Source organism: Ailuropoda melanoleuca, chromosome 7, assembly GCF_002007445.2.
Source record: "Ailuropoda melanoleuca isolate Jingjing chromosome 7, ASM200744v2, whole genome shotgun sequence".
Lineage (NCBI taxonomy): Eukaryota > Metazoa > Chordata > Mammalia > Carnivora > Ursidae > Ailuropoda > Ailuropoda melanoleuca.
The window spans coordinates 39,462,505-39,486,630 of record NC_048224.1 but is presented as its reverse complement, the minus strand read 5'-3'; the positions used below and the strand labels follow the sequence as shown (position 1 = coordinate 39,486,630).

Below are 24,126 nucleotides of genomic sequence, written 5' to 3'. Positions count from 1 at the left end.
CACACACACACGAACACCTCCTACAGGTGTATCAACCTAAGGACAATCCTATTTTAACTCCCTTCATAGCTGGCTGCCTCCTGCCTGAGTCACTGAGCTTTTTCCCGATTTCCCCAATGCTATTTTTCAACGTATTTTTTCACCAGCGTAGATACTAAAATTCTGTCTCCCATTTTACTCCCCCTTTCCCTAGATATGCTTTGACGTCATGAACTATGCAAGTTGCTAAATTAGCGGCAGAATAAACTGGTCATCACCCTAATTATCAGACATAAAACCCTAGTATTTACATCTGAGATATGCTGCCTTTTCTAATTAGCTTGAAAGGAGAACGGTGATTTTTCTCAATGGCAGCAGTTACACGCACAGTTGGAACAAGTGAATTATCAGGGGTGATGAAGAAGATGATTCTTGGTATCTACCCTATGTCCAGACTGCAACGAAGCTCTGGTGCTTGTAGGACTGAACTGAACCAAATATCTAAGACCAGAAGCGCACATCTTAATTCCTTTAGCAGTTATTAAGTGGGGGTTTTAAGAATGAGGTGGAAATAGGGACTATGTCAACGGCTCCCAGGATTTCTTTACAGACTGGAACAATCCCTCTATTTCCATTCACTCTAAGTACGGCAAAAGGGGCCCTTCAAGATTAAATTTAACCTAAGGGACTGACCGTAATCTGGGAGATGTTTACCACTGCCATATACACCAACTTGGATATTTCTAAAACAAAAATACAATGTGGCATATAAGAATAAAAAGTATTTTATTTTAAAGTAGTTAGCTACTTAGAGTTTCTCTTACTAAACAAAAATCTGGTATTTAAAGACAACGACTTCTTGCAATAGGACAAATATATTCGTAGGCAGTATTAAGAGCTCATGGCTCAAATTGCCAAAGGTTAAATTCCACTCACAATGTACCTTTACCCCCTCAGATCTGTGGTAATCACGAGACTGCAATGCAAAATAATATAAGTGCAGATACGCTTATAAGCAAGTTGATATGTTTAAAAGACTACAACCATGTATCCTTCCCTGATGACATTGGGGCAAGTTTTACTTCCTAAATGTGTAACAGCACAGGAATGGTTCAGTCAGATACAGAACATACCTACGACAGACTGTGATACAGCCAATAAAAATCACTTTTATAAAAAGTTATTAATGACATGGAGAAAAGCTAACGAAGTGCAAAAGTCAGATGCAAAGTGTTCTTAGAGTACCATCTCAACTTGTTTTTAAAAAGGCACATAGAAAAGAAATGGAAACTTCCTCTAATTGGTAGGTTATGGGTTGTTTTTTATTTTTTGCTACTTATATTTTCCCATAATTTACAGTTTACTTTTCTGTTATAGGATGAAGAGGGAAAAAAATAAGTTTCTCAGGTAACTTGTAGAGATCTGTTTTAAAAGGAAATCAAATAGGCGCGCCTGGGTGGCTCAGTCGGCTAAGCACCTGTCTTTGGTTCAGATCACCATCTCAGGGTCCTGGGATCGATCTCCCCCTCCAACGCCAGGCTTTCCTGTTCAGTGGGGAGTCTGCTTCTCTCTTTCTCTCCCTTTGCACCCCGCCCCCCGCCAAGCTGCAGCATGCTCTCTCTTCTCAAATTAAAAAAAATCTTTTAAAAAAATAGGAAATCAAATGGATTTTATAATGACTTGTATGAATAATTTTCCCCTTTTTGTACATTTAAAATACTCTGGGGACACCTGGGTGGCTTAGTCGGTTGAGCTTCTACCTTCAGCTCAGGTCATGATCCCGGGGTCCTGGGATCGAGTCCTGCATCGGGGAGCCTGCTTCTCCCTCTGCCTGCTGTTCCCCCTGCTTCTGCTCTAACAAATAAATAAATAAAACCTTTAAGAACTAAAATACTCTGTGGTATTTAAAAAAGGTTCTTTTCAGATTGGATCTCTGAAAGAACTATATGCCTTGTGCTTTTATGTAAGTCAGTAGTCTAGAAGCGAACTCTAGAACTGAGAGTGAGGGCCCTAAGGCGAGAGAATATATTGTGTTCAGCTGGTAATGAGACCCCACGATGTTGGGGTGAATGAGACCCATTCCCTGCCGGAGGGCAGTAACCTCAGCTGTGAGTGATTCCAGGGGCCCAAAAATGTCTTCACTAATAACACAACTACTCTCATCTTGAGGATGCCAGTACCTAGCAGGTTAAAACAGATTTAATTACAGTTAACTTCAGGTGGCTCATCCCAACTCTCAAACTTAAACTAGTCTCAGGTTTCTGGTAGATGAGGGATGTGACAATAAGAACGCTATGTATGACCACCATACTTACCTGTTCTAAGGTGGCGGCAAAGCCCTGTCTGTCTGCTACATATGGCAGACCATGAACCAGGCCTACTTTCTCTGTCATTTGGTTAACCATGTCAGTGAGTGTGTCTGGAATTACTACAATAAAAAAGACAAAAAGGTGGCAAGGGAGAGAGAGAGAGGAAAAAATTCTTTTCAGTAAAATGCCCACTAATGTGAAATACATCTTGTGAGCTATTATTAAATTATTTTTTTACATTTGAATCTAATAGAATCATTCTCAATCACTTTTCTAAGTAGAATACAAAGTCTCAAAAAAGGCATAATATATGGTAAGCTAATTTACACAATACATTTTCAGGCTAATATATACCTAATATGCACCACAGACAGGATATACCTTGAAAATGTTTCTCCCCCTATTTCAAAACCTCCAAACCAGACTAGAGACAATGTGTCCTAGCAGAAAAGGTAGAGGAGCAGAGGTCAAAGGACCTCAGTCCTTATGCTGGTTCCTGCATTCTCTAACCACAGGAAATGAGCTCCACTTCTTAGAGGGTATGAGATATCCTATCTCATAAACTGCTAATGGGAACTGAATGAGATGATACTCGACAGAGATGTGTACAGATGTTACAAAAACGTAATATATGATAAAAAATAATTTAAGATAGCAAACATGAAGAATGAACAGAATCTCTGACCATGAACTGAGAGATCTGTAATGATCCTGAATGCATGCCACACTTCAATTAATTTTTAAATCTGCATTTTAAGCTAATAAAAAAAATTTAAATCCTTATCCCCTCTTCAAATAGCAAACATCTCGTATCTTTTTACATAACTTTATATTTTTATTTCCTTCAAGTCTTTACGAATGAAATTTACCCTATAAAAGTGTATTTGCACCTCAAATACACGTATCACAGAGCAGTGGTTCTCAACCGCGGCCCCTCAGGGGACATTCAGCTATGTCTGGAGACAGTTTCTGGTTGTCACAACCGAGAAAGGGGTGCTACTGGCACTGAGTGTGTATGGGCCCGGGATGCTCACTAGCCATCCCACAGGGCAGCCTCAACCAGAAAGAGTTATCCAGTCCCAAACGCCAAGATCGGGAACCTTGTGGTAATCAGAATATAAATATTTAACAATGCAAAAATGCAAATTATAATTTCAGTATATCAACACCTTTCTACTAAAATAAGCCACGTATGTATTTTCTAATATATTCACCTATTAATTTTTGTCCCTTTGTGCGAGATAGTATATTATTGGTGCCACGAACAGATTAAAGTAAAAGATAAGAGTTATAGGAACAAGGGAAAATTTACAACTATGAAAAATCTGGTATAAGGGGCTGTAAAATGGACCGTGACTATTTTTTTTTTAATAGCTGGAATTTTTTTCTTCAAAGCAAAAATGTTTTCATACATGTAACATTCTAGGTTAGCAATAAAAAATTCCAAATCTTACTAAGTAATAACTTGACATTTTACCATGAAATAAGATGAAATAAATTACTTCGTGAGGCAGACAAAAAGGATTAATGTATTTTCAGACTGCTTTTGACATTTTATCATCAAATGAATAGTTTTGTGAAATAAATAAAATAAAGAGAAGCTCACCTCTTATTCCACTATCACAAATCCAGATCAGATCATACTTTGCAACTTCATAGCCTGGCATTAAATTATTAATTTTAGGATTAATGCCAACTTTTTTGCCACCTAAAAATGTAAAGGTGCAACAATGAAAGATTTAGGCAAAATTGAAAATATTTTCTATAACACAAATATAGGGTAGAGAAGTGAAGTACTTTCATACATAATAATTTAAACAAACATACTTTAACATTATGCTTTACATTCCTTATTATTCATAATATATTTAGAAAGAAACTGTTCATTCTCAAAGAGAATTTCTCTGAAAATGTATTAGTTTTAGTTTTTTAATTCTTAAGTTAATGCATCAGTAGTAAGTATGAATCAATGTTTAATGGCAAATATCTCTCTACAAGTCTTGAGAATACGCCTACAGGCTTTTAAAAAAACATTCTTTTTTTAAAAAAATATATATATTTTTTGCATTATCAAAAAAGTAAGTTCTATCGCTCACTCCCAGTTACAGTGAATGAGACAGAGGAAAGCCCACAGAGTGAAAATATTAAAGAAACAAGAATAACAGATTCTCACGTCTGACAGAAAAAAGTTAACAGGGTAAGGGGTGGGGAATAGGGGTTTTTTGGTGATGGTTGTTATTCTGTTAATCCCAGATATGAAAAAAACCTGTGTTTTTAGAACTTAAGTTTTCTCAAAAGGCTAAAACATATCCTCCTATCACTATTTCAACATGCATAAAGCAAACATGCTAGTAACTTCACTCTAGTTTAATATGAAGATTACTGATACTTAATATTATTAAAGCAAAAGGGTTACTGCAGAGTTAATTTGTTACCTACCAATAAACAATCTAGCATCAACATTTGGGTATTTTCCAAGAAGCTTCTTACACACATCAATGGCTGGATCGTCATGATCTTGTACACAAAGGAGGACTTCATACTAGTCAAAGAACACATTTCATGTAAATTCATCTCTTACAAAAACAAGCACATTATTAGTATTTACTGACTGATAAAAAGGCGTTAAGAAAAACAAGCAATTGTACACACACAGTTTAAAAGTTAAGAGAGCACTCGTGAGGGATGCAAACACTTATGGTATCAAGTGTTGCTTTAATTGAGAGCAGCTTCTCCCAGAACAGGGGCCTATTTGCAAGCAAAAGAGATAATGAAGAGACTGGCAGCTCTCACAGCTGAAGTCTTGCCATTCCCAGACAGGCATGGCCTGGTAATTAAACTGGATCTCGGGCTTCTCCTCGGCCTTCATCACTGAAGCTTTACCGAATACTCACAGGGTGCCCGGCAGTGTAAAAGCAACATGGAAAGCAAGCAGAATAAACACCCCCTCTGTTCTCCAGAAGCTGGGTCTCTGAATTTAGTATTTCATGAAGGTGCTATAAATTACATATCAACTTCCATTATGATCAATTTAAAGGGCTTTCCCAAACTCTTCACATGAAAAGGACAAAGTGAGTTTAGATTTTTGCTGTGTAATAACTTTTTGAAATAAAACAGAATTTGACTGAAAATCTATCATTCTGAGAAGGATGGTTAGCCTTATGAAAAATGAAAATACCCAGGGTTCTATTCTGCTCAGTAGATTAGGGAGTCATTTCTTTGCACTTGACTGGCTGTGTCTGTTACCCTGGTATATTTATTTAAAGAAGAGAATACTGGGCCCCACTCTTAAACGATTGAATTAGAACTCTGGGGGTGATTCAGACAGGTAACCAGGTTTATAAAATCTTGAGCTAAACTTTAAGTTACCATTTAGTAAATTACAAAATTTTTAAAAAGTATTTGCTTTCACATACAAAGATGCTACTTTAATATTTTATGGGGGAAGTATTCTAAGTAGTAATTTTTTTTTTCAGAAGTGCTGCTAAATTCATGCTGACTCCGTGACAAATTTCCTACCAATCCTCTTTCTAAAATGGGGTGGGCATTTTTAAGCAAAGGAGGGAGGTTAATTATGTTCACGAAAATATAACAAATCTATGGGTCCTAAAAAATAAAAAGAGCTAAGGACATAACTTTCTAAGTGTCTAACATACAGGGACTAGGCTCAGGTAAAGGGGAAACTCAGCAAAAACTGGCAATATGGAAATTAATGGTTGAGTACAAAAAGGGCCAAGACTAAGGTCAAAGAAGAAAGTAATGCAATTATTTAAGTGGAAAAAAAATGTTTTCTCAATAATTAAGTAGAAGGGAAAACAATGTATACTTCCCTTATACTTTCTACCTACCACTACTATGCATTCTATCAACTATCTACCTTCAATGATGACTGCCCAAAATTGTCACTTGGGAGGTATCGAAACCAACTTTACAACTACCTAGTCTCCAGGGACCAGATAAAAATCTGAGAATGGGAAGGACACCACTTTGGCCCGCACCCTTGAATTTCCCAAAGAGTTGACTCTTAAATCCTATAAAGCATCAGTCATCCTCCCAACCTGACTCTCAGAACAATGCTTGGTTGAACCAGCCAAAAGGCATTGATCTTAACAATGAAGATCAGAAAGATTAAATGACCTTCCAAAGGGTAAAAGTAACAATTGGCTTCCCTACTAGAGCAAGTTGTTCAGCCAGGCTTGTGGTAAAGAATTCCTTGTTCATCCAAACACTACATAGTTACTTTAATGCTTTTATAATTTATGTTGTTTTGCAGGTATGAGCGAATGCAGTGAAAGGAAATGTTCATAAGTGATATAATTCCATAAAATATAATCAAGAAGTCAGTCTTAGCTTTTTTCCCTAGCAAGAGAAAACCTTGCAAAATACAGTTGTAGAAATGATTTCAAAGGAGGCAGAGTTTACCTTCCTTCAAATGGAAGATTTAAAGTTTTTATTTTAGGGGTGCCTGGGAGCTCAGTCAGTTAAGTGTTCAACTCTTGATTTCGGCTCAGGCCATGATCTCAGGGTCCTGAGAGCCGGAGTTTCCACATGGGGCTCCCTGCTCAGCGGGGAGTCCACTTGAGATTCTCTCCCTCTCTCCCCTCTGCAAGGGGGGGGGGTCTTGCGCTCTCTAAAATAGATAAATCTTTAAAAAAAATAAAGTTTTGATTTTTATTGATACTTCTTAAACTTAATTTCAAACAAAAATAAAAAACCTCCTGATTAGCCAGAGTGCAAATAAAACTCATTCACATTGTCTAAAGAACATTCAGACTCTTATTGAAAACATGTAACTTTTGCTTGTTTCTGATATTGAAAACCATACCGAATAGGAGGTAAGCATTTCAAGTATTTTCTAAAGTATTAGATTTTAACCAGGAGTTCATTTTTCAGCTATGATAATCACCTGTGTCTTCAGTTTGATCATTTTATTTGCTAGGAATCTCTGTATTGGAATAGTTAAGTCACTCCAACTACCCTGCAACTGGTAAAACACAACAAATCAAATTGGTTAAAGGCTTTCTTAGCTAATACAAAAAAATTTTCTGAATTTTTTTTAAAGACTGTGTTTATTCAATTATTTAGACAGAGAGTGAGTGCACGAGTGGGGGGGGGAACAGAAGGAGAGGGACAAGCTGACCCTCCCCCCTCCACGCAGAGCCTGATGTGGGCTCGATCTCACGACCCTGAGATCATGACATGAGTGGAAATCAAGAGAGCTTAACTTACTGAGCCACCCAGGGGCCCCTGGATATTTTTATATTATCTAAAGGACCAGGCATAAGTATGTATGTTCAAAAACACAGTGTTTATTAAAACTATTACACTTTAAAAATATTTCAAGAAAATATTTACTTTATAGATCCGAAAGGGCTATAAGATATAGTGAATTCCATTATAAATCAGCATAGTATGAATACATAAAGTCTAGAGATAAACCCCAGAGTAGTTTAGATGAGAAGGTTAGTGTCTGACAATTCTTTACTAAGGTTACTATGCAAAATAGCTAAACTGGCTAATTTTCCCTTCTTTTCAAACAGTGCAATGACTAAAAGGCTGAGTACAAGAGAGGTGTAGGAAATCCACAAACTGGGATTCAGCCGTCTGATATTTAAGAACACTACTTTTCAGCTTTTACGAATAAATTTAGATGCATATATAATATTAGATTTAGGTATATAAATAACATTAGAAAAACCTCACTGATGCAGCCCTGTAGATATTAGGAATATAAACTTTGTACTAAAGCGAAAAAGATAAAACATCCTCTTAAAATAGAAAGATGTTTTAATGATATTAATCAATTATATTGCATATCAAGTAGAAATATCTTGAATTGTTCTATAAATAACTACGTCATTTTTACAGAAAAATTTTATGATGATATCTGGATGACAGCAGAATATGAATTTTCTATGACGGAACAGATTTAGACCCCAAATACCTAGAACATTCTCTGGAATGGAGTGATTAATACACTTATTAATTTAATCCATTGGTCCTTAGGATAACTTTTGAGTGAAAGACAGATGCCAGGAAAGAGATGTTTCGTAAGACCACAGCTCTGAATTCAAATCTGGACAAGTTAATATTATATACTTCTCCATTTTCAAGAAATTGTCTATACAGTTTTCCAAATTTACTTGGCAAATTCCTATCTTGCAGATTTACTAGTTTTACCACATATGCTGTGCTTGGTCTTTTGATAATGGGATTCGATTTTCTGTCTTTTCTAATTCTTTGTTTAGAAGACCATTCAGTAAGAAAACAATTCCTGTTAAGGTAACTATACCACCAACAAGAAAGAGTCCAAACATGGCACCGGGTTTGTAACATTTTAAACCAATCCTGTAATTGCAAAAAAGGCAAAAACCACCACTATTACCATAGCCTCACTCTGGTAGGAACTCTGATCATTTAATTTAAAAACTCTTCATATGGCCAGAATTTACTAACACAAAGCTGTCAAGCCATCTGAGACAGATTGCTACATCTTCCCTGTACAGCTAAATCTCTCCCTAAAATGCCATCTATGCTGACGCCAAGCTGACTGCTCAATTTTGTGAAAAATGAATTGTACGGCCTTTTCATTCTTTTGTTTTTTCCCCCAAGGAATAAATATCAAAGTAAGTGGACTGGGGCTCCTGAGTGACAGAGACAGTTGGTTTTGGCTCCAGTCGTGATCTCGGGGTCCTGGGATGGAGCCCCAAGTCAGGCTTCGAGCTCAGTGCAGAGTCTGCTTAAGACTTCCTCTCCCTCCGTTCCTGCTCACCCCCCTCCCCGTCCCCCANATAGTGTCCCAACACTTGGTTTTGGCTCCAGTCGTGATCTCGGGGTCCTGGGATGGAGCCCCAAGTCAGGCTTCGAGCTCAGTGCAGAGTCTGCTTAAGACTTCCTCTCCCTCCGTTCCTGCTCACCCCCCTCCCCGTCCCCCACTCCCATGTGTTCTCTCTCTCAAATAAATAAAATCTTAAAAAAAAAAAAACACCCAAGTTAAGTGGATTGACAAGATACGTAAAGTACAGAAATCTTTCAGGGCAATTAGTATAGTAACGATTCTCACCAAAATTTAAACCCAGAAATTCGGAACAAGTACCAGTAGTAAATGGCCTTGCACTCGTCCAAAATTAAAATTTCTGAACTTCAACATGTTCTTTTTCCAGAATGGCCTATAATGTTCCGAATCAAATCAGGGGGAAAAACTTAAGTCCAGAGTGAAACCGGACATACTTCTGGAAAACAATGCTCACACTCCACAAAATGCCAATAGTAAAGTTTGCTGGGCCTGGCAGTCACACAAATGCTCATTTCAGGACTACATGCCTCCTGGATGACACAAGCGACTTGTCCACACTCAAATTTGCGGGATTTCAGTGTTTAACTTCAGTTTCTTGCGGAACATTTGCCATTGGACTTGATCTTTTAAAACACCAATAAAATGCCATGAGGCCCAAGTTTTCCTTTAGATTACAGGTCCTCGGCACTTTCTCTCTGCTTTCTATATTTTCTATTTACACAGCTAACAAATTACTTTTATAATTAGTAAAATTTTGAAAAAAGAATAAAAACAATCTCTTACGCATGCGGTTCCTCATTTTTATAATAAGTATCAAAACAGCTTTCTCCACAACCAATTTAAATACCTCAATGGCGTAAGTGGAAAAAGAAGCGAAAACTAGAGCTCTTGAGATAATCTCAAATTATAATAACAAAAAAAATCTTCATNTCAAATTATAATAACAAAAAAAAATCTTCATTCAGAAGAAGAAATCAATTATTGACTTACCCAAATGTTCAGGATTAATGGATACATATGTTCCTGGCTTATTTTTAGAAACTTTTTACAACGAAAACCCACACTAACTTCTGCAACCAATTCGATTCCATGACTATCATCTCCCAAGGATCCAACATAAAAGTTCCATAACTAAGTTCTGAGAGTGGGTGAATGGGGAAAGGGTAGGATGATAATTAAACAATTGAAATGTGACATTAAGTTTCACAAGGATAAATGCCTGATTTAGTTTGAAAAAGATCAAGTATATATCTTCTTATTTTTACAAAATTACATATTCGATTTATTGGACGGTTACTGCATGCATGATTCAGATCTCTAAAATTATTAAATACACACACAAAGAAAATAGAAGAAAAACACATAATTCAAATTAGCTTCAAATACCTAGACTTCCAAACTTTAAAGGCACTAATACAAAAACAACACTAAAAAATAACCAAATTATACTCATATCTACATACTTAATAAGAGCTGTATTAAGGCTATCAAACTGTGTCTTCTCTATTCATTTCATTAAGGCTACCAAGAAAAATAAGGGCTAAAAGAAAAGAAATAAGAGTGTGAAAATGAGAAGTGTGGTGTGTGTATTATCTTCTTTCTCACAACTTGGGATACACTGACCTAAAGAAATAGGAGGGGAAGAGTCTCCAAGTGGCAAAAACTATGGACAACTGGGACAGTCAAGTTCAAAACTGGCACAACAGAAAAGGGACCTTGGAGGAAAATTCAAATGGACTGAAAATCAAGCAGGTAGAAATGTAAAGATACATTCAAAAACAGTTGCAAAGAGGCAATTTAAAAGACTGCAATAAAACTAGATACATAAATCCAGAAAGAGTAAGTTCTCCCAAGAAACTACAGGTGGAATATTAAAGGGAAGAGATAAAAAGAATACTGTCATCTTAAGAAAACCGGGAATTCGCCAATGAAGAAGTACGTTGAGTTCACAGACCTACAGACTGTATAGATAAATGATACGAACAATACAATTAGGCATTAAAACCCAGAAAGATAAAGAAATTAGAAATTAGGTAGGAGGAAGCCCCATCTTACTGCTAATTAAAACCTATTTTTGGCTCAAAAGCCAGAGTCTCGAGGGAATTTACGTTTACTTCTAGCTCTCCTATCTCATTTCAGACCACGAGACACTGCTTTTTCTCCCACTGACTCTTCCTCCTGTCGTTCACATACGACTCTCATGGAGCAAGATTTTTCTATCAAACTATCAGGCACTTAACAATGTCTGAGTTCCAGTAGGTCAACTCCAGGATTTCTAATTCAGACGGACATGTAGGTGGTCACAAGGTTACAAAAGGAATCTGCAGCCCTTCGTTTCTGTCCTGTGACTGCTGCGATTACGGCATCAATTGTATGAAGCCGACAGCATCATGCATTCTTAATTCCGCCACCTTTTACAGTCAAAATGCCTTTTTAAGTGTTTATCATGAGAGAAAAGGAAAAAAAAAGTCTCACCCATTCCTAATGAGTACAAGGCTGTACTTACTTTGGGGTAATCCAATTCGAAGAAGGTCTCCAAGTTGTTGATTAGGTTAGGATCTACTCCTTTCAGTGGCTTCAGAAGAGACACGCCTGGGAGCTTGCTATATGGCTGTTTGTCCGTTGCCTTCTTGTTAAGGTGTAATCGGCTAAAAAGCAAATGATATATACATTATTTCTGGAAAACACATTAGTGCCAAATCTGTATAAAGTATGTGCTAAGCTATCAAGAAATTACTAAATTCTGAGTTTTAAAAAGAGATCTGAAAACGAAGGAAAGTAACCAGATAAGTGTCCAGTTTAGGAAAACCAGAACTAAGCAGAATGAATGTTCTAGTGAGGGCTGGAGCCTAAGACTGTTGTTTACGGCTCTCCTTTCAGTGTTAGAGAACTATGCCCAGCAGAGAGCAGGCATTTGATAAATACATGGTGAAGAAATGAATTATAGTGTTAGCCCACATATGAACTGCCCTTCCTCCCAAACTGCCATCAACGTGGACCAAGAACTATAACAACGGGAGGGGGGGGAACCCTATCTTCCCCCAGAAAGAGAAATGTAACCAGAAAAATCTGGGAAATTTCTGTAACAAGCAGTCCACACAACACCGGACTGAAAGAAGTACTACGCTACCGGCATGGCAAGCAAGAAAATGGGAAAACTAGCAGAACTGACATTCACAAGATGAGAAGGGCAGGCAGGGGTGGAACAGAGGGAATTTGAAAGTAAGAAAAAAAAACTCAATGATGAGAAAAATGTCTATGACAACACTGGAAGATATACCAGTGCCACCAATACGCAGATAAGCTGGCCTAGGTTCTCAGTGCTGGTCCAATCCTAGGGCATTAGAGCACAGGACTCCTGAGGAGGGGAAGCCATGCCAAATAATGAGAGAATCTGCCACAGTTAATGTGTGTGGTGCGACAACAAAGAGGAGAGATGCCTTTCAGCAGAGTGGTGGTGTTTCTAAAGGAAGTCACTGAAGTCTTTCCTCTTCCTCATGAGCAAGTCTCCAAGCACTCAACAGTAATTAGAGGTTAGAACAATCACGAGACCATACGCAAGGTATTTTAAGACACGCGTTCTTCCACATTTTAACATCCCTTATATCGATGGCATCTTAACAATTGGTCGCAGCCAGATGGCAGTCCTAAATTAGTAGCCTGAAAACCAACCAATGAAACCTTCTAGAAGATCAAAAAAACACTGGCATCAATGCATCTTTGACCTGATGAAATACACTATTCATCNGGGGATGTACTGTATGGTGATTAACACAATATAATAAAAAAAAAAACAAAAAAAAACAACACTGGCATCAATGCATCTTTGACCTGATGAAATACACTATTCATCCATGAATGACTCCTGAAAGTACAGCACTAACACCGCGCAGAGCAGTCAGCCCTGGGCTCCCACTCAGCTAACTGCAGGCAGGGAAGTGCCACGGAGAACATCTCATGTGTCAGATACGGCCACAAAACATTTTGCTGAAAGAAAACGGGTTACCTACAATGGAAAAAATTTAAACCAGTAAGAGATTTTTTAAATCTACAGCTCCCAAACGCCGGGAAATAATGGGGCACCATTTCCAGTAGTGCTGCTCAATGTGGTTAATGCATAAGTTGCTTTTTTACTGGTCTGCAAGCGATGAGAAGAAATGGAGAGAAAGCATTTAGAAACACAGCAATTTGACATTTCCATGCCATCCAAGCACGTGATCAGTATTTATTTTTATTGTAGTTTACCAAAGTATCAGTCCCTGCCAGACTGGAAAACTTTTAAAGAGCTGATCCTCTGCCATAGTTAGTTTGGAAAATATTCATCTAGCAAGTTCATCTAGAGGTTGGACAGAGGTAAAACCGTGATCTAAAATTTACATTTAGAGCACCAGGGAGGCTCAGGTGGTTAAGGACTAGACTCTTGATTTCAACACAAAGGTCATGATCTCAGGGTCGTGGGATCGAGCCTGCGCTGAGTATGCAACCTGCTTAGGATTCTCTCTCTCCCTCCTGCCCCCTCACAAGCACACACATGCACTCTCTTTCTATCTCTAAAAAATTAAAATAAGGGGTGCCTAAGTGGCTCAGCCAGTTAAGCAACCGACTCTTGATTTTGGCTCAGGTCATGATCTCGGGTTGTGAGATTGAGCCCTGCATGGGGCTGAGCATGGAGCCTGCTTAAGATTCTCTCTCTTCCCCCAACCGCCTACCCAATACAGAACATACAGACTGCTGGAGAAAAAAAGTTTATATATTTAATTGCTTGACAGTAATACAGACATGGTTCAAATTACTGAAGCTATTAAGACAGTCACATAAAAAAGTCTGTCACCCCTGTCCCCCATTCTCAGCATTATTAGTTTCTTACTCATCTTTCCAGAGACTTTTTAAAAACGCATATACAAGCCAACACACATGCACAAATTCTTATGTAATATTTATAATGTTTAATATAGATGCATTAAAAGCATTATTTTAAAATACATAACTGAACTGTTAGGAAAATAAAGGAAACCTCCCAGGTCAGAAATGAGGAGAAATCTCTGAGGGAGGGAGTGATGGCTGCTTGGCCCCAGGGCCATCTGCTGGTCCCTGATGATCGAGAGATGGAGCCTGAGACAAGAATGAGGGAACTCTGTTCTGTCCACCTTTGTATAAATATGGAATCTCTGAAAGGCAAAGTAGAAAAATGCTGGTCCACAGTGGGAAGATGGGGATGCTGCCTTCTTAGATTCACTCCTGAATGAAGTGGAATAAAAGGAAAAAGCCTTCCAAGAGAACACCCAGCCACATGGGTTTGGAACCCATAACGCAAACTACCTGTGCTGCTTGAACAAAACCCAAGAGAAATAAAAATTATAATCACTGGCATTAGAAATTCAATAGACAGCTAGGACAGAAGAATGCATATACAGTTTAAAAGAGAACTGGAATCTAGATTTGAAGAAATTACTCAGGATGTGGCACAGAGCGAATGGGATTTCTACTCAAAATAACTATAACCTAAACTATATCACAGGACCTTAAAACAAAAAAATTCTCATTTATGTTTCTCTCATATCTCTCTCTCCTCCCCCATCCCCCAATATTTTCATTCCACAACCCTAGGAGTCATCTTGTGGAGTATACCCTAGGATACAAGAATCCTACTTTGGAGAATATTGTTTCGATTTATGTAATACAACTGACAAAGCCCCTGTTACAAACTATGTGAAATGTTGATCAACAACAGTAAAATATCCATTAAGTGACACACCAAATCACTTGGCACTGTGCCCAGCACACAGCGGTGCTGCACGACTACTTAGCATTCCCTTGCTGAACAATATTTCTGAACCCCAAACGTACACCAGACATTATCCTGTGCATGGGAGACACAGCAATGAACAGAAGAATTCCCGACTGTCAGGGAGCTCCTGTCTAATGGGGGATCCGCATGCAGATAGAAGCTCTTCTCCGTATGAAACTTTTATAGTCAACCAAGCTACGTTCTAAAGCCAGAAATATATTAACTTAGCCTGCCACCCAGAGAAATGATGCTGGTGGGTGCCTTGGCCATGGCCAATGTTTTGTAAACCAATCTGTATCTTCCAAAATATGATCAGCAGCCCATTTGCCCAGGGTCTCAAAAGTGGCCTGAGTGGTGGAGTCCTCCAAGTGGGGTGGCTCTGATGGGATCTACAGGTTTACTGATTTCAAATCAGTTTTCACTTTGGTATCTCAGGGAAGGGGTATGACTTAGAATTTGAGCTCACCGCATCCACACATTGCACAGGCTTTATCATGGGTGCCCATTTCCATCCTCGGCCTAGAGCAGCTGACTTGCTTTCTGTCAGGATCCTTTATACAGTACTTCCTGGTTCAGGCTCTACACTGGGAATCCAGTTCCACCTCCCCATCACACATTTGGCTTGCGAGGCTTGTCCTTTTTTTTGGGGGGGGGCTATTTTTTAATTGATGGGTAACACACATATAATAAAGTCACATGTAAGTACACAGCTCAGTGAATTTTCTCAGAGTGAAAACACCCATGTAACCAGTACCCAGATCAAGAAGCAGAATATTACCGGAACCCCAGAAGCCCTTGCCGTGTCCTCATCTACCAACTACCCTCCTTCTCAAGGGTCACCACCATCCCGACTTCCAACACACGAATTCTGCCAGCAGTAAAATTTTATCTGAATGGAATCCCATAGGATGTACTCATTTGTGTCTGGTTTCTTTGACTTCAATGTTTGTGAGATTCATCTCTGCTGTTACATTAGTTATAGTTCATTCATTTTTTTTTAAAGACTTACTTATTTAAGTGGGAGAGCGCGCATATGCATGCACAAGCAAGAGGAGCAGAAAGACCCTCAAGCAGACTCTGCATTGCACATGGGGTCCGACACAGGGCTCGATCTCACGACCCTGAGATCAGGACCTGAGCCCAAACCAAGAGCTGGATGCTCAACCAACTGTCCCACTCAGGCGCCCCGAGTTCATTCATTCTTATTACAGTATGTATTCCTGGTATTAATATACCACACTTTACTTAGCTGCTTTCTGTTGATGGGCCTTTCAGTTATTTCCTATTTGGGGCTAATACAGTCTGCAGCCCTGTCTCTGTCATTGCAAAAGTATCAAAAACCCAGGCCTAAACCCCACCGTACCCCTGGACTTAAACTTTCAGACAAGATGAAGAAAGAGGTGCTGGATCTGCTTACCCACCTGAAGCAATTTTTAAAAAATCAGACAAAATATGGGAAACAACGGTTTTTAAGATACTGGACACAAGGTAAAGGAGGGCACCGATTTCCTGCAACATGGAAAACAAATGAAGCCAGCCCTCCCACTGCCCCAGCTTACTGCTTTGAAACAATTTCCAGGCCAGGAGACCAGTGTTCTTCAACATTTGTATACATAACGCCCAGAGGTAAAAATCACAACTTAATGGACCAGCTGCAGAGCTCATGAATCTGTATTTTTACAAGCATCCCAAATGATTCTGATGCAGGCTAGCAGTGAACCACATTACAGTAGACTATAAATTCTCCAGGCTCCAGCAAAATAATGATAAACAGTATGTTTATCTCAATTAAAAAAAACAGACTAAATGAGAGTAAATGAACGTATACAGAACTCAGAAGGTAAGGTCAGTCTACAGATAAAAATATGGAGCCATCCAGAGTTTGTCAAATGCATAAGCTCTCCCAGGTAGAGCATGCCATTAGCAGGTTGCCACAAATCAATGTCACTGATGGAGGCCAGTAACGCATGAAGGAGACTGAGTAACCCAAGAAGCAGAAAGATAGTCAAGAAGAGAGGTTTTAGTAAAGAAGGCTTTATTTGGCTAAGCTGTTTTTCTTTTTGAAACTGTTCAAGGAAGAGCAACAGTGAATGCAGCTGAGAGGTCAAGACAAGAGCCGAAATGTCCACCTGACTGTGTAGACCTGGGGCCCTTGGAGCACTGTGGGAAGGGGCAGGTAAATAGAAAGAGGCTAAGAAGCAAATGAATGAGAAGTGCAATGTGGTAACAGGGAAGAAACACTAGTCTCTCCTGAAATCTGACCTGAATAAAAGTTACTCTGGCCAGAGGAACCAGATGGAGAAAGGTTTTTCAGTTTAATTTTGGGGGAAAAAAATTTTTTTTCTTTAATACTTGAATCTATAGAGTAAGGGGAACAAGCTAGTCAAAGGTAAAGAGCGAGAAAATTTAAAATAATTAACGGCATGACAGGACCTATGGTGTGAAGCAGGAGTTAGGCAAATCTGACAAGACTGAAGGTAGAAGGGTGCAGAGTTAGATGAGGTTCTGCCAGTAACAGGTGACAGAGGCTAAATAAAGAAAGAATGCATTGCCAGATAGCAGCGAAGGCTCGGCGGAGATCTGAGACCATGAATGTGTAGTAGTACTAACCCACATGGCTGTGTGACTGATTGCCCTCTGTGGGGATTTTGAAAGTTGAGAAGCTATAAATTATGAGATAACATAATTCAGGATAACAAGGCAGACTGATAGGAGGGAAGGTGAGGGGCAAGATGATGGAGTGATGAACTCTGAGTTCTGGTTAGATGGAGAATTCGACAAAATCAGGAGATAACAGGTGGAGGCCACAACAGTGGAGAGACAGCCTAGGGCAGTTGTTCTCAACCTTGACTGCACAAGAAATCACCTGGAGCGTAAAAAAAAAAAAAATCCCGCTGCTCAGATGAATTACATCAGAATGTCTAGGGCTAAGACCCAGGCAAGCAGTAATTTTTGTTTTTTTAAGGACTCCCCTGGTGACTCCAAGTGCAGTCAAAGCTGAGAACCATGGCCCTAGGGAAGACCAGATCACTCTGAGGAGAGAAGAACGCAAGAAGGGGTGCAAACTCAGGAAGATCAGCAGTTACGGGATGGTTGGGAATGAGGAGGCCCTGAAGGAGCAGTTCTACTAGTGTGAGAATGGGGAAGAGCTGCAGAAAAGGAGTAGGGGGTCTCTCCATGGTACTCTCAATGTTGCCAGTCACCAGAAACTTAAGATTCACACTAACTGGAGAAAGTCCCATACTGATACTCCATCCCCGTGGATTACTTCCGGGGTTATTTTTAGGTTATCACTGGCTGTATAGAGCAGCATGCTGGTTTAAGAACCTGGGCTGGAGCCGATCGCCTGGACTGTTATACTAGGTTCACAGCTGAGTATCCTTGGGTAAATTACTTCTTTATCTCCTTTTTAAAAAAAAGTGTGGACAATTAGCACCTACCTCATAAAGTAGTGAAAAATAGACGAGATTAAGCCACAACGTGAACATTCAATGATAGCTATGACTGATCATTTTTAAAAAACTGCTTATTTTAAGGACATATTCCACTTCTCTGAGTTACCATAGTTTTAGTAAGAGATTTAGAAATGTCAATCATTGATGAGGCTTATACGCCGGAATGGAAGAACTGGAAATTCATATTTAATAATTCAATATTTAAATATTCTTTCAGAAATAAATATTAAGCCATTATGTTGGGTGTTTTTTAATTTATTTTTATTTTTTAAAGATTTTGTTTTTAATTAATCTTTATACCGAATGTGGGGCTCAAACTCACAACCCCAAGATTAAGAGTGGCAGGCTCCACAGACTGAGCCAGCCAGGCACCCCTATGTTGGTGTTTTTTTGTGTTTTTTTTTTTTGAGAGAGAGCGAGAGAGCATGAGCACGGGGACTGAGCTACCCAAGCTCTCAAGGGTTTTTTAGAACATAAAACAACCCTTGTGTATTAAGAAAGATTAAAGGGGAAAGGGGAATCATCAAAGGTCCCANCAACCCTGAGATCATGACCTGAGCAGAAATCAAGAGTTGGACACTTAACTGACTGAGCTACCCAAGCTCTCAAGGGTTTTTTAGAACATAAAACAACCCTTGTGTATTAAGAAAGATTAAAGGGGAAAGGGGAATCATCAAAGGTCCCAAATCATGGTTAAAACAGAGTAAGTCAAAACATGGCATAAAACACATTTAATGCAAAGTTTAAATTACATGCAGTATTTAGGCTAAAATTATATTCAAAGTTTAAATTACGCCCAATATTTAGGAACCAATTTAAAGTTCTACAGAGATCACCCAAAAGCACAGAGGCAATGGAAGTACAACAGAGAGAAATCAATATCACCAATGATCCACTGAAAGTGGCCTGAGCTGTCCTTTCAAACCGCTAGACACGTTCTCAATGGGGCAGAGGCGCTGTGTGGTCCTAGCTTCTCTAGATTCCTCTGCCCTCAGAGCCTCACTCAAGATGTGGGATTCCATTGCCCCAAGAACCCTTCCCTTGCCTCTGCTAGAGGGAGAGCTTACCACGCTCAGAGCTGAGAGGAGAAGTCCAGACAAGATGGGCAAAGTAACTCCCAGTTACTATGTAATCCAAGCACATGCCTTCTAGGATGGAGACGTTTTGAGGGATTCCAGAAGGGAGTGTTTTGTTCACCATTAAATCGCCATGCCCAGGGCAGTCCCCAGAGCAAATGCTACAACGCAGCCTTCTCACCCTAATCCAGGCCAGGGGGAGGCCCTCCGCACAACGCCTAACACCCAGAAAGCCCTCAATCAAGTGGTGGCACGTCCCAGGCCTCGGGCCCAGCAGAACCGTAACCTGGGATTTTAATAATAACCTTAGTTCTTTATGAAACAGAATCTCCCCTAACAACTACATCCGTTTGATTTTCAGAAATTTGATTTTATTACATTTTCAGGAACACACTGGCTATAAAAGGAATGCACCCCCTCTATGTCCGGTCAATGGTTTTGATTTGCTTCATTTTTAAAGAATAACATGATCCTGGAATGTGAGTGAGCAATGCTGGGGAGACAGAAAGCAGAGGAAAATCTCAATGTGTCACTCTCGAGGAATGATTTCGAAATTAAATTCTCAATCAGAAGCTAGTCACTCCGTCACAAAACTCGCATTCATATAATTAAGGCCTGACACCCTCAAGGGCAGGGGGGAAGAGGGGCTCACGGCAGGGAGGAGTACAGGTAACACCATCCGGGGTGCTTCCTCGGAGTAAGTGAAGTCCAAAAGGTCGTGAGGGGTGAATCACTGGCAAAAGAGAGAGGACTTCAGGGTCCTGCTTTCCATTGTGAGCTAGAAGGACATCTATTCAGGGACACTTCAAAGAACGCCAAGCAATTGGTAGAAAATATTCAGGGATTCCTCTGCGGGACTTTATAGTAGCTTTAGCCTGATGAAGCCTAATCACCTCTCAGCACAAGGGTTTTCAACTATTTTTTTGTAAGATTTTTATTTATTTATTTGACAGAGAGAGAGACAGCCAATGAGAGAGGGAACACAAGCAGGGCGAGTGGGAGAGGAAGAAGCAGGCTCCCAGGGGAGGAGCCGGATGCGGGGCTCGATCCCAGGACTCTGGGATCACACCCTGGGCCGAAGGCAGACCCTTAATGACTGAGCCACCCAGGCGCCCCGGGTTTTCAACTTCTGAGCTGATGGAAGGGCCTTCTTTCATCTTAAGTGATTTTTATTTCCTAAGAGCTCAGTCTCTAAAATTGTCCCTCTTTTTCATCATTGTGGTCTACTGTTTTATCCATCTCATCTTGTAGTTCCCGTCCCTGCTCGCACTCTCTCTCTCACGTTTTTGGTTTGATAGCGTGTACCACTTTAAATGATTCATTTTACCGGTTCATATTCTAACTTCGCTCTGAGCAGGAGGGAAGCCTGGTGTGAAGGGAAGCTTCCTGGAGAGAGGGCAGGCTGTGCCCCTTCAGTGGGCTGGCGGTGGCCCCTGCAGCAGTTGCAAAGCAGACAGGCTGCTGAAGAGCCTCACAGAGGCTTCCAAGCGAGAATATGGATTCCTTGAGGGCAAAGTTCACTCTGCATCACGCTTTTTTTTTACAGTTCTGCTGGGTGGCTCAGTTGAACCAGCGTATCTGATTCTGGGAATTTATCTCCTCTGCTCCACGCCACTAAGCTTGTTACCTACCATGTTGTGTAAAATGAGGCTGACTCCCCTATCAGTAGGTCCCCTTCTTCAGAGTCCATGCCTGCAACATCCCATAATGAAAGGCTTCTGGTGGTGTTACTTGAGACCGTGCCCTGGAAGGCTGTTACCGTGTGTTTATGATCAGTATGTGTCATGACTCATGTTACTTCCATACTGCACCTATCTTTTCAACAAGGGTACGGCATCAAAGTGGGCTTCTTCGGCAACACGAAGCACACCTTCTGGTTCAACTTGAACTCTGCAGACGCGAGATTCCCCACAGAACACAGAATAACCAATAGTAACTTAGCTTTATGGGAAAACACAAACTATTTCCACTGAACAGTAGACTTATATACTATAAAATACAAAAGATTCCATTACCATTGAAAACAAGTGAGAGATCTTCATCAATTTTATCATGCCTCCCCCCCAAAACCCCCAACTCACTAATCCTTTGGTGACAACAGAGCTGGCCCTAGTGTATGGGAAATGGATAGAGCACGGTACTGTGCTAATAGCAATGAAGTAAGCCGGGCACCCAGCAGAAGCTATGGTCCCAGCACACAGTGCTCAAAGACACAGGAGACCCTCAAACAAGCCGTATGCTCAAACTCTTTTCAAATCAAAAGGAAACTAATAGAACTATCCCAATGCTCTTCTACAAAATTCCCTAAAGCAGAATGTGATGTTTATTCTGTGTATAAAATAAAATTGTGGCTGGAGGGAAAGTGGGGGACACTTATGATTTGCACATCAACCAACTCAGGAGAGCACTGGGCTCGGCATCCCCTGAAAGTCAGATCTTAGTGTGGAGACTGTTTATGAGGAATTCCCATAGGAAAACCTGGGGGAGGGGATTCAGATTTGTAGGTGATCACGTTATTAATAGAACCCTGTTTCTATTTTAACGTGCTATTAATTAGAAATAGTGAAATAAAGATTCCATTTGGTCCAATAACTTTCATTAAAGTCCATCACCACGGAAAGCATCCCCAAATCTGACCATCTACCTCAGATCACAAGGGCCAACTGACACTGAATTAACAACACTGAAAAATCCACCATTACTACTGGAAAAAATTGAAAGTTCATTCATTCAACCAGCAATAATTAAGTGCCTATTACACACTGGACACAGAACAGTAAGACACTATCCCTACCCTCGAGAGCTTACAATCTAATTGGGAAAAGAGACAACAGAACACACATTTACAATTTGGATGGGTAAATTCAAGGCACCAAAGAAGGATATAAGAAGAGGTTCCTGGGATGCCTGGGTGGCTCAGTCGGTTAAGCGTCTGCCTTCAGCTCAGGTCATGATCTCAGGGTGCTGGGATCCAGTCCCGCATCAGGCTCCCTACTCAGCGGAGGAGAGCCTGCTTTTCCCTCTGCCTGCCACTCCCGCTGCTTGTGTTCTCTCTCCCTCTCTGTCTCTGACAAATAAATAAAATCTTAAAACAGAAGAGTCTAATACAGTAAAAAGCTAAGTCTGAATAGACTTGAATAAGTAGAAGTTAGAAAGCAGGCAGGGAAAAAAAGGAAAAGAAGGAAAGAATTCTAAAGAAAATACATAGCATATTCAGGGGAATGTCAGTAATTCAATACTGCTGAAGAATTAGGTGCAAGGGCTCAGCTCCTGAAGAACTATGCGTGTCTTGTTAAGGAACCTGAATGTTAACCTGAAGGCAATGGGGGAACCAAGGTAAAATTTTAAGCACATGATCTAAGATTAGTGCTCCAGGAAGATAAGGCTACAGTAAGAAAAACAAAGTAGAAAGGGAACAAGGCTGTTGGTAGAGATACCAGCGAATAGAGACAGTTTCAATTATCTAGAGTAGAGAGAAAGGGTACTGCACTCAAGACATAGGAAAAGGGTGGGATGATGAGTTGGAACCATCCCTGAATATTAACACTGAATTACAATCGTCATTTTGCTTTTTAAAGCTATCACACTATCATCCAATTCCGTATTTTTCCAGGCTCAGGTTAAGGGGCTCAACTGCCTCATTCATTCTCCCAAAAGTGGTCTTGGCAGCAATGGCCCTGACTGATCAACACGTGACCAAAGTCCAAGAGCATCCTTAGAAGTGAACCCAGAAAGGAAGCTCTCAATTTACATTCCACTACAGCTCAGAACACCAACGTATTAATGAATTTAAGGTAAAGATCATACTATCTAAAATTTCACTCAAAAGCTATGCAGCAGGTATAAAAGTTGCTGCACTACAAAGGTTTGAAAAAGTAGAATGAATCTGAAAGGAAACTCCAGGGAAAGACCTCTGCTTTACTAGAGGGCAGTTAATATTTACAGATACAAGAAGTATTTCCACACTAGCCCAGCACCTCCAGTCAATTAAAAGATAAAGCCTAGCACTGAACATTAGAACATTACGAATAGAGGACAAAAAACAGTAATCCAAGGAGAGGGAGAAATGGGGAGAGAGAGAGAAGAAGAAAAAGGGAGATGGGAGGGAAAAAAGCAAGGTGCCTTGCTCAGATACCCTTATCATCCAGCAATATGGCTCGCAAGGGCTAAAAAGAGAAGAAAACAACTGGTCCAGACTTCTGGAGGATTTTACTGCAGCTCCCAAGCTATCAAACCACACTAGCTCTCAAAAAGGAAAAACTCCAAGATCACTTAACCAACTCTGCCTTCTGAGGCTAGAATCATCAGGGTTTTTTCCCCTTTTTTTTGAAATTAAAAAAAAAAAATCTTGGGAGTAGAAGCCCTGAATTTTAGGTTCTAATCTGAATATTATAGGTAGAAATCCCACAAATGTCTGCCATCTAAAATCTATTAAGAAAATGCTAAGCATCAGTTCAATACGAAAATTGGAAAGGAAGGGTGCCTCAGTGGCTCAGTGGGTTGGGCATCCCACTCTTGATTTTGGCTCAGGTCATGATCTCAGGGTTGTGGGATCTAGCCCCACATCGGGCTCCCTGCTCAGCTGGGACCAGTCTGCTTCTCCCTCTCCCTCTGCCCCACCCTGCTGCTCATGGTCGCACGCCCTCGTGAGCTCTCTCTCAAATAAATAAATAAAACCTTTAAAAAGAATGGCTTTCTAGCTTATAAATCATCTCAATTTCTA

The 24,126-nt window shown here is 40.0% G+C and overlaps 1 protein-coding gene across 2 annotated transcripts in view; it reads right to left on the bottom strand.

The window, feature by feature from the left end:
* The window catches only part of UGCG (UDP-glucose ceramide glucosyltransferase), a 45,819-nt gene that overhangs the window by 6,668 nt on the left and 15,025 nt on the right, over window positions 1-24,126 (bottom strand). The window contains exons 2-6 of one of the 2 annotated variants that reach the window (XM_034664279.1): window positions 11,591-11,732; window positions 7,195-7,272; window positions 4,728-4,830; window positions 3,895-3,996; window positions 2,295-2,407 (exon numbers count right to left, since the gene is read on the bottom strand). In XM_034664279.1, coding sequence (XP_034520170.1) covers window positions 2,295-2,407; window positions 3,895-3,996; window positions 4,728-4,830; window positions 7,195-7,272; window positions 11,591-11,732 — 538 coding nt within the window. The remainder of the gene's footprint in view (window positions 1-2,294; window positions 2,408-3,894; window positions 3,997-4,727; window positions 4,831-7,194; window positions 7,273-11,590; window positions 11,733-24,126) is intronic. The other variant, XM_002916521.4, reaches the window with a different exon arrangement.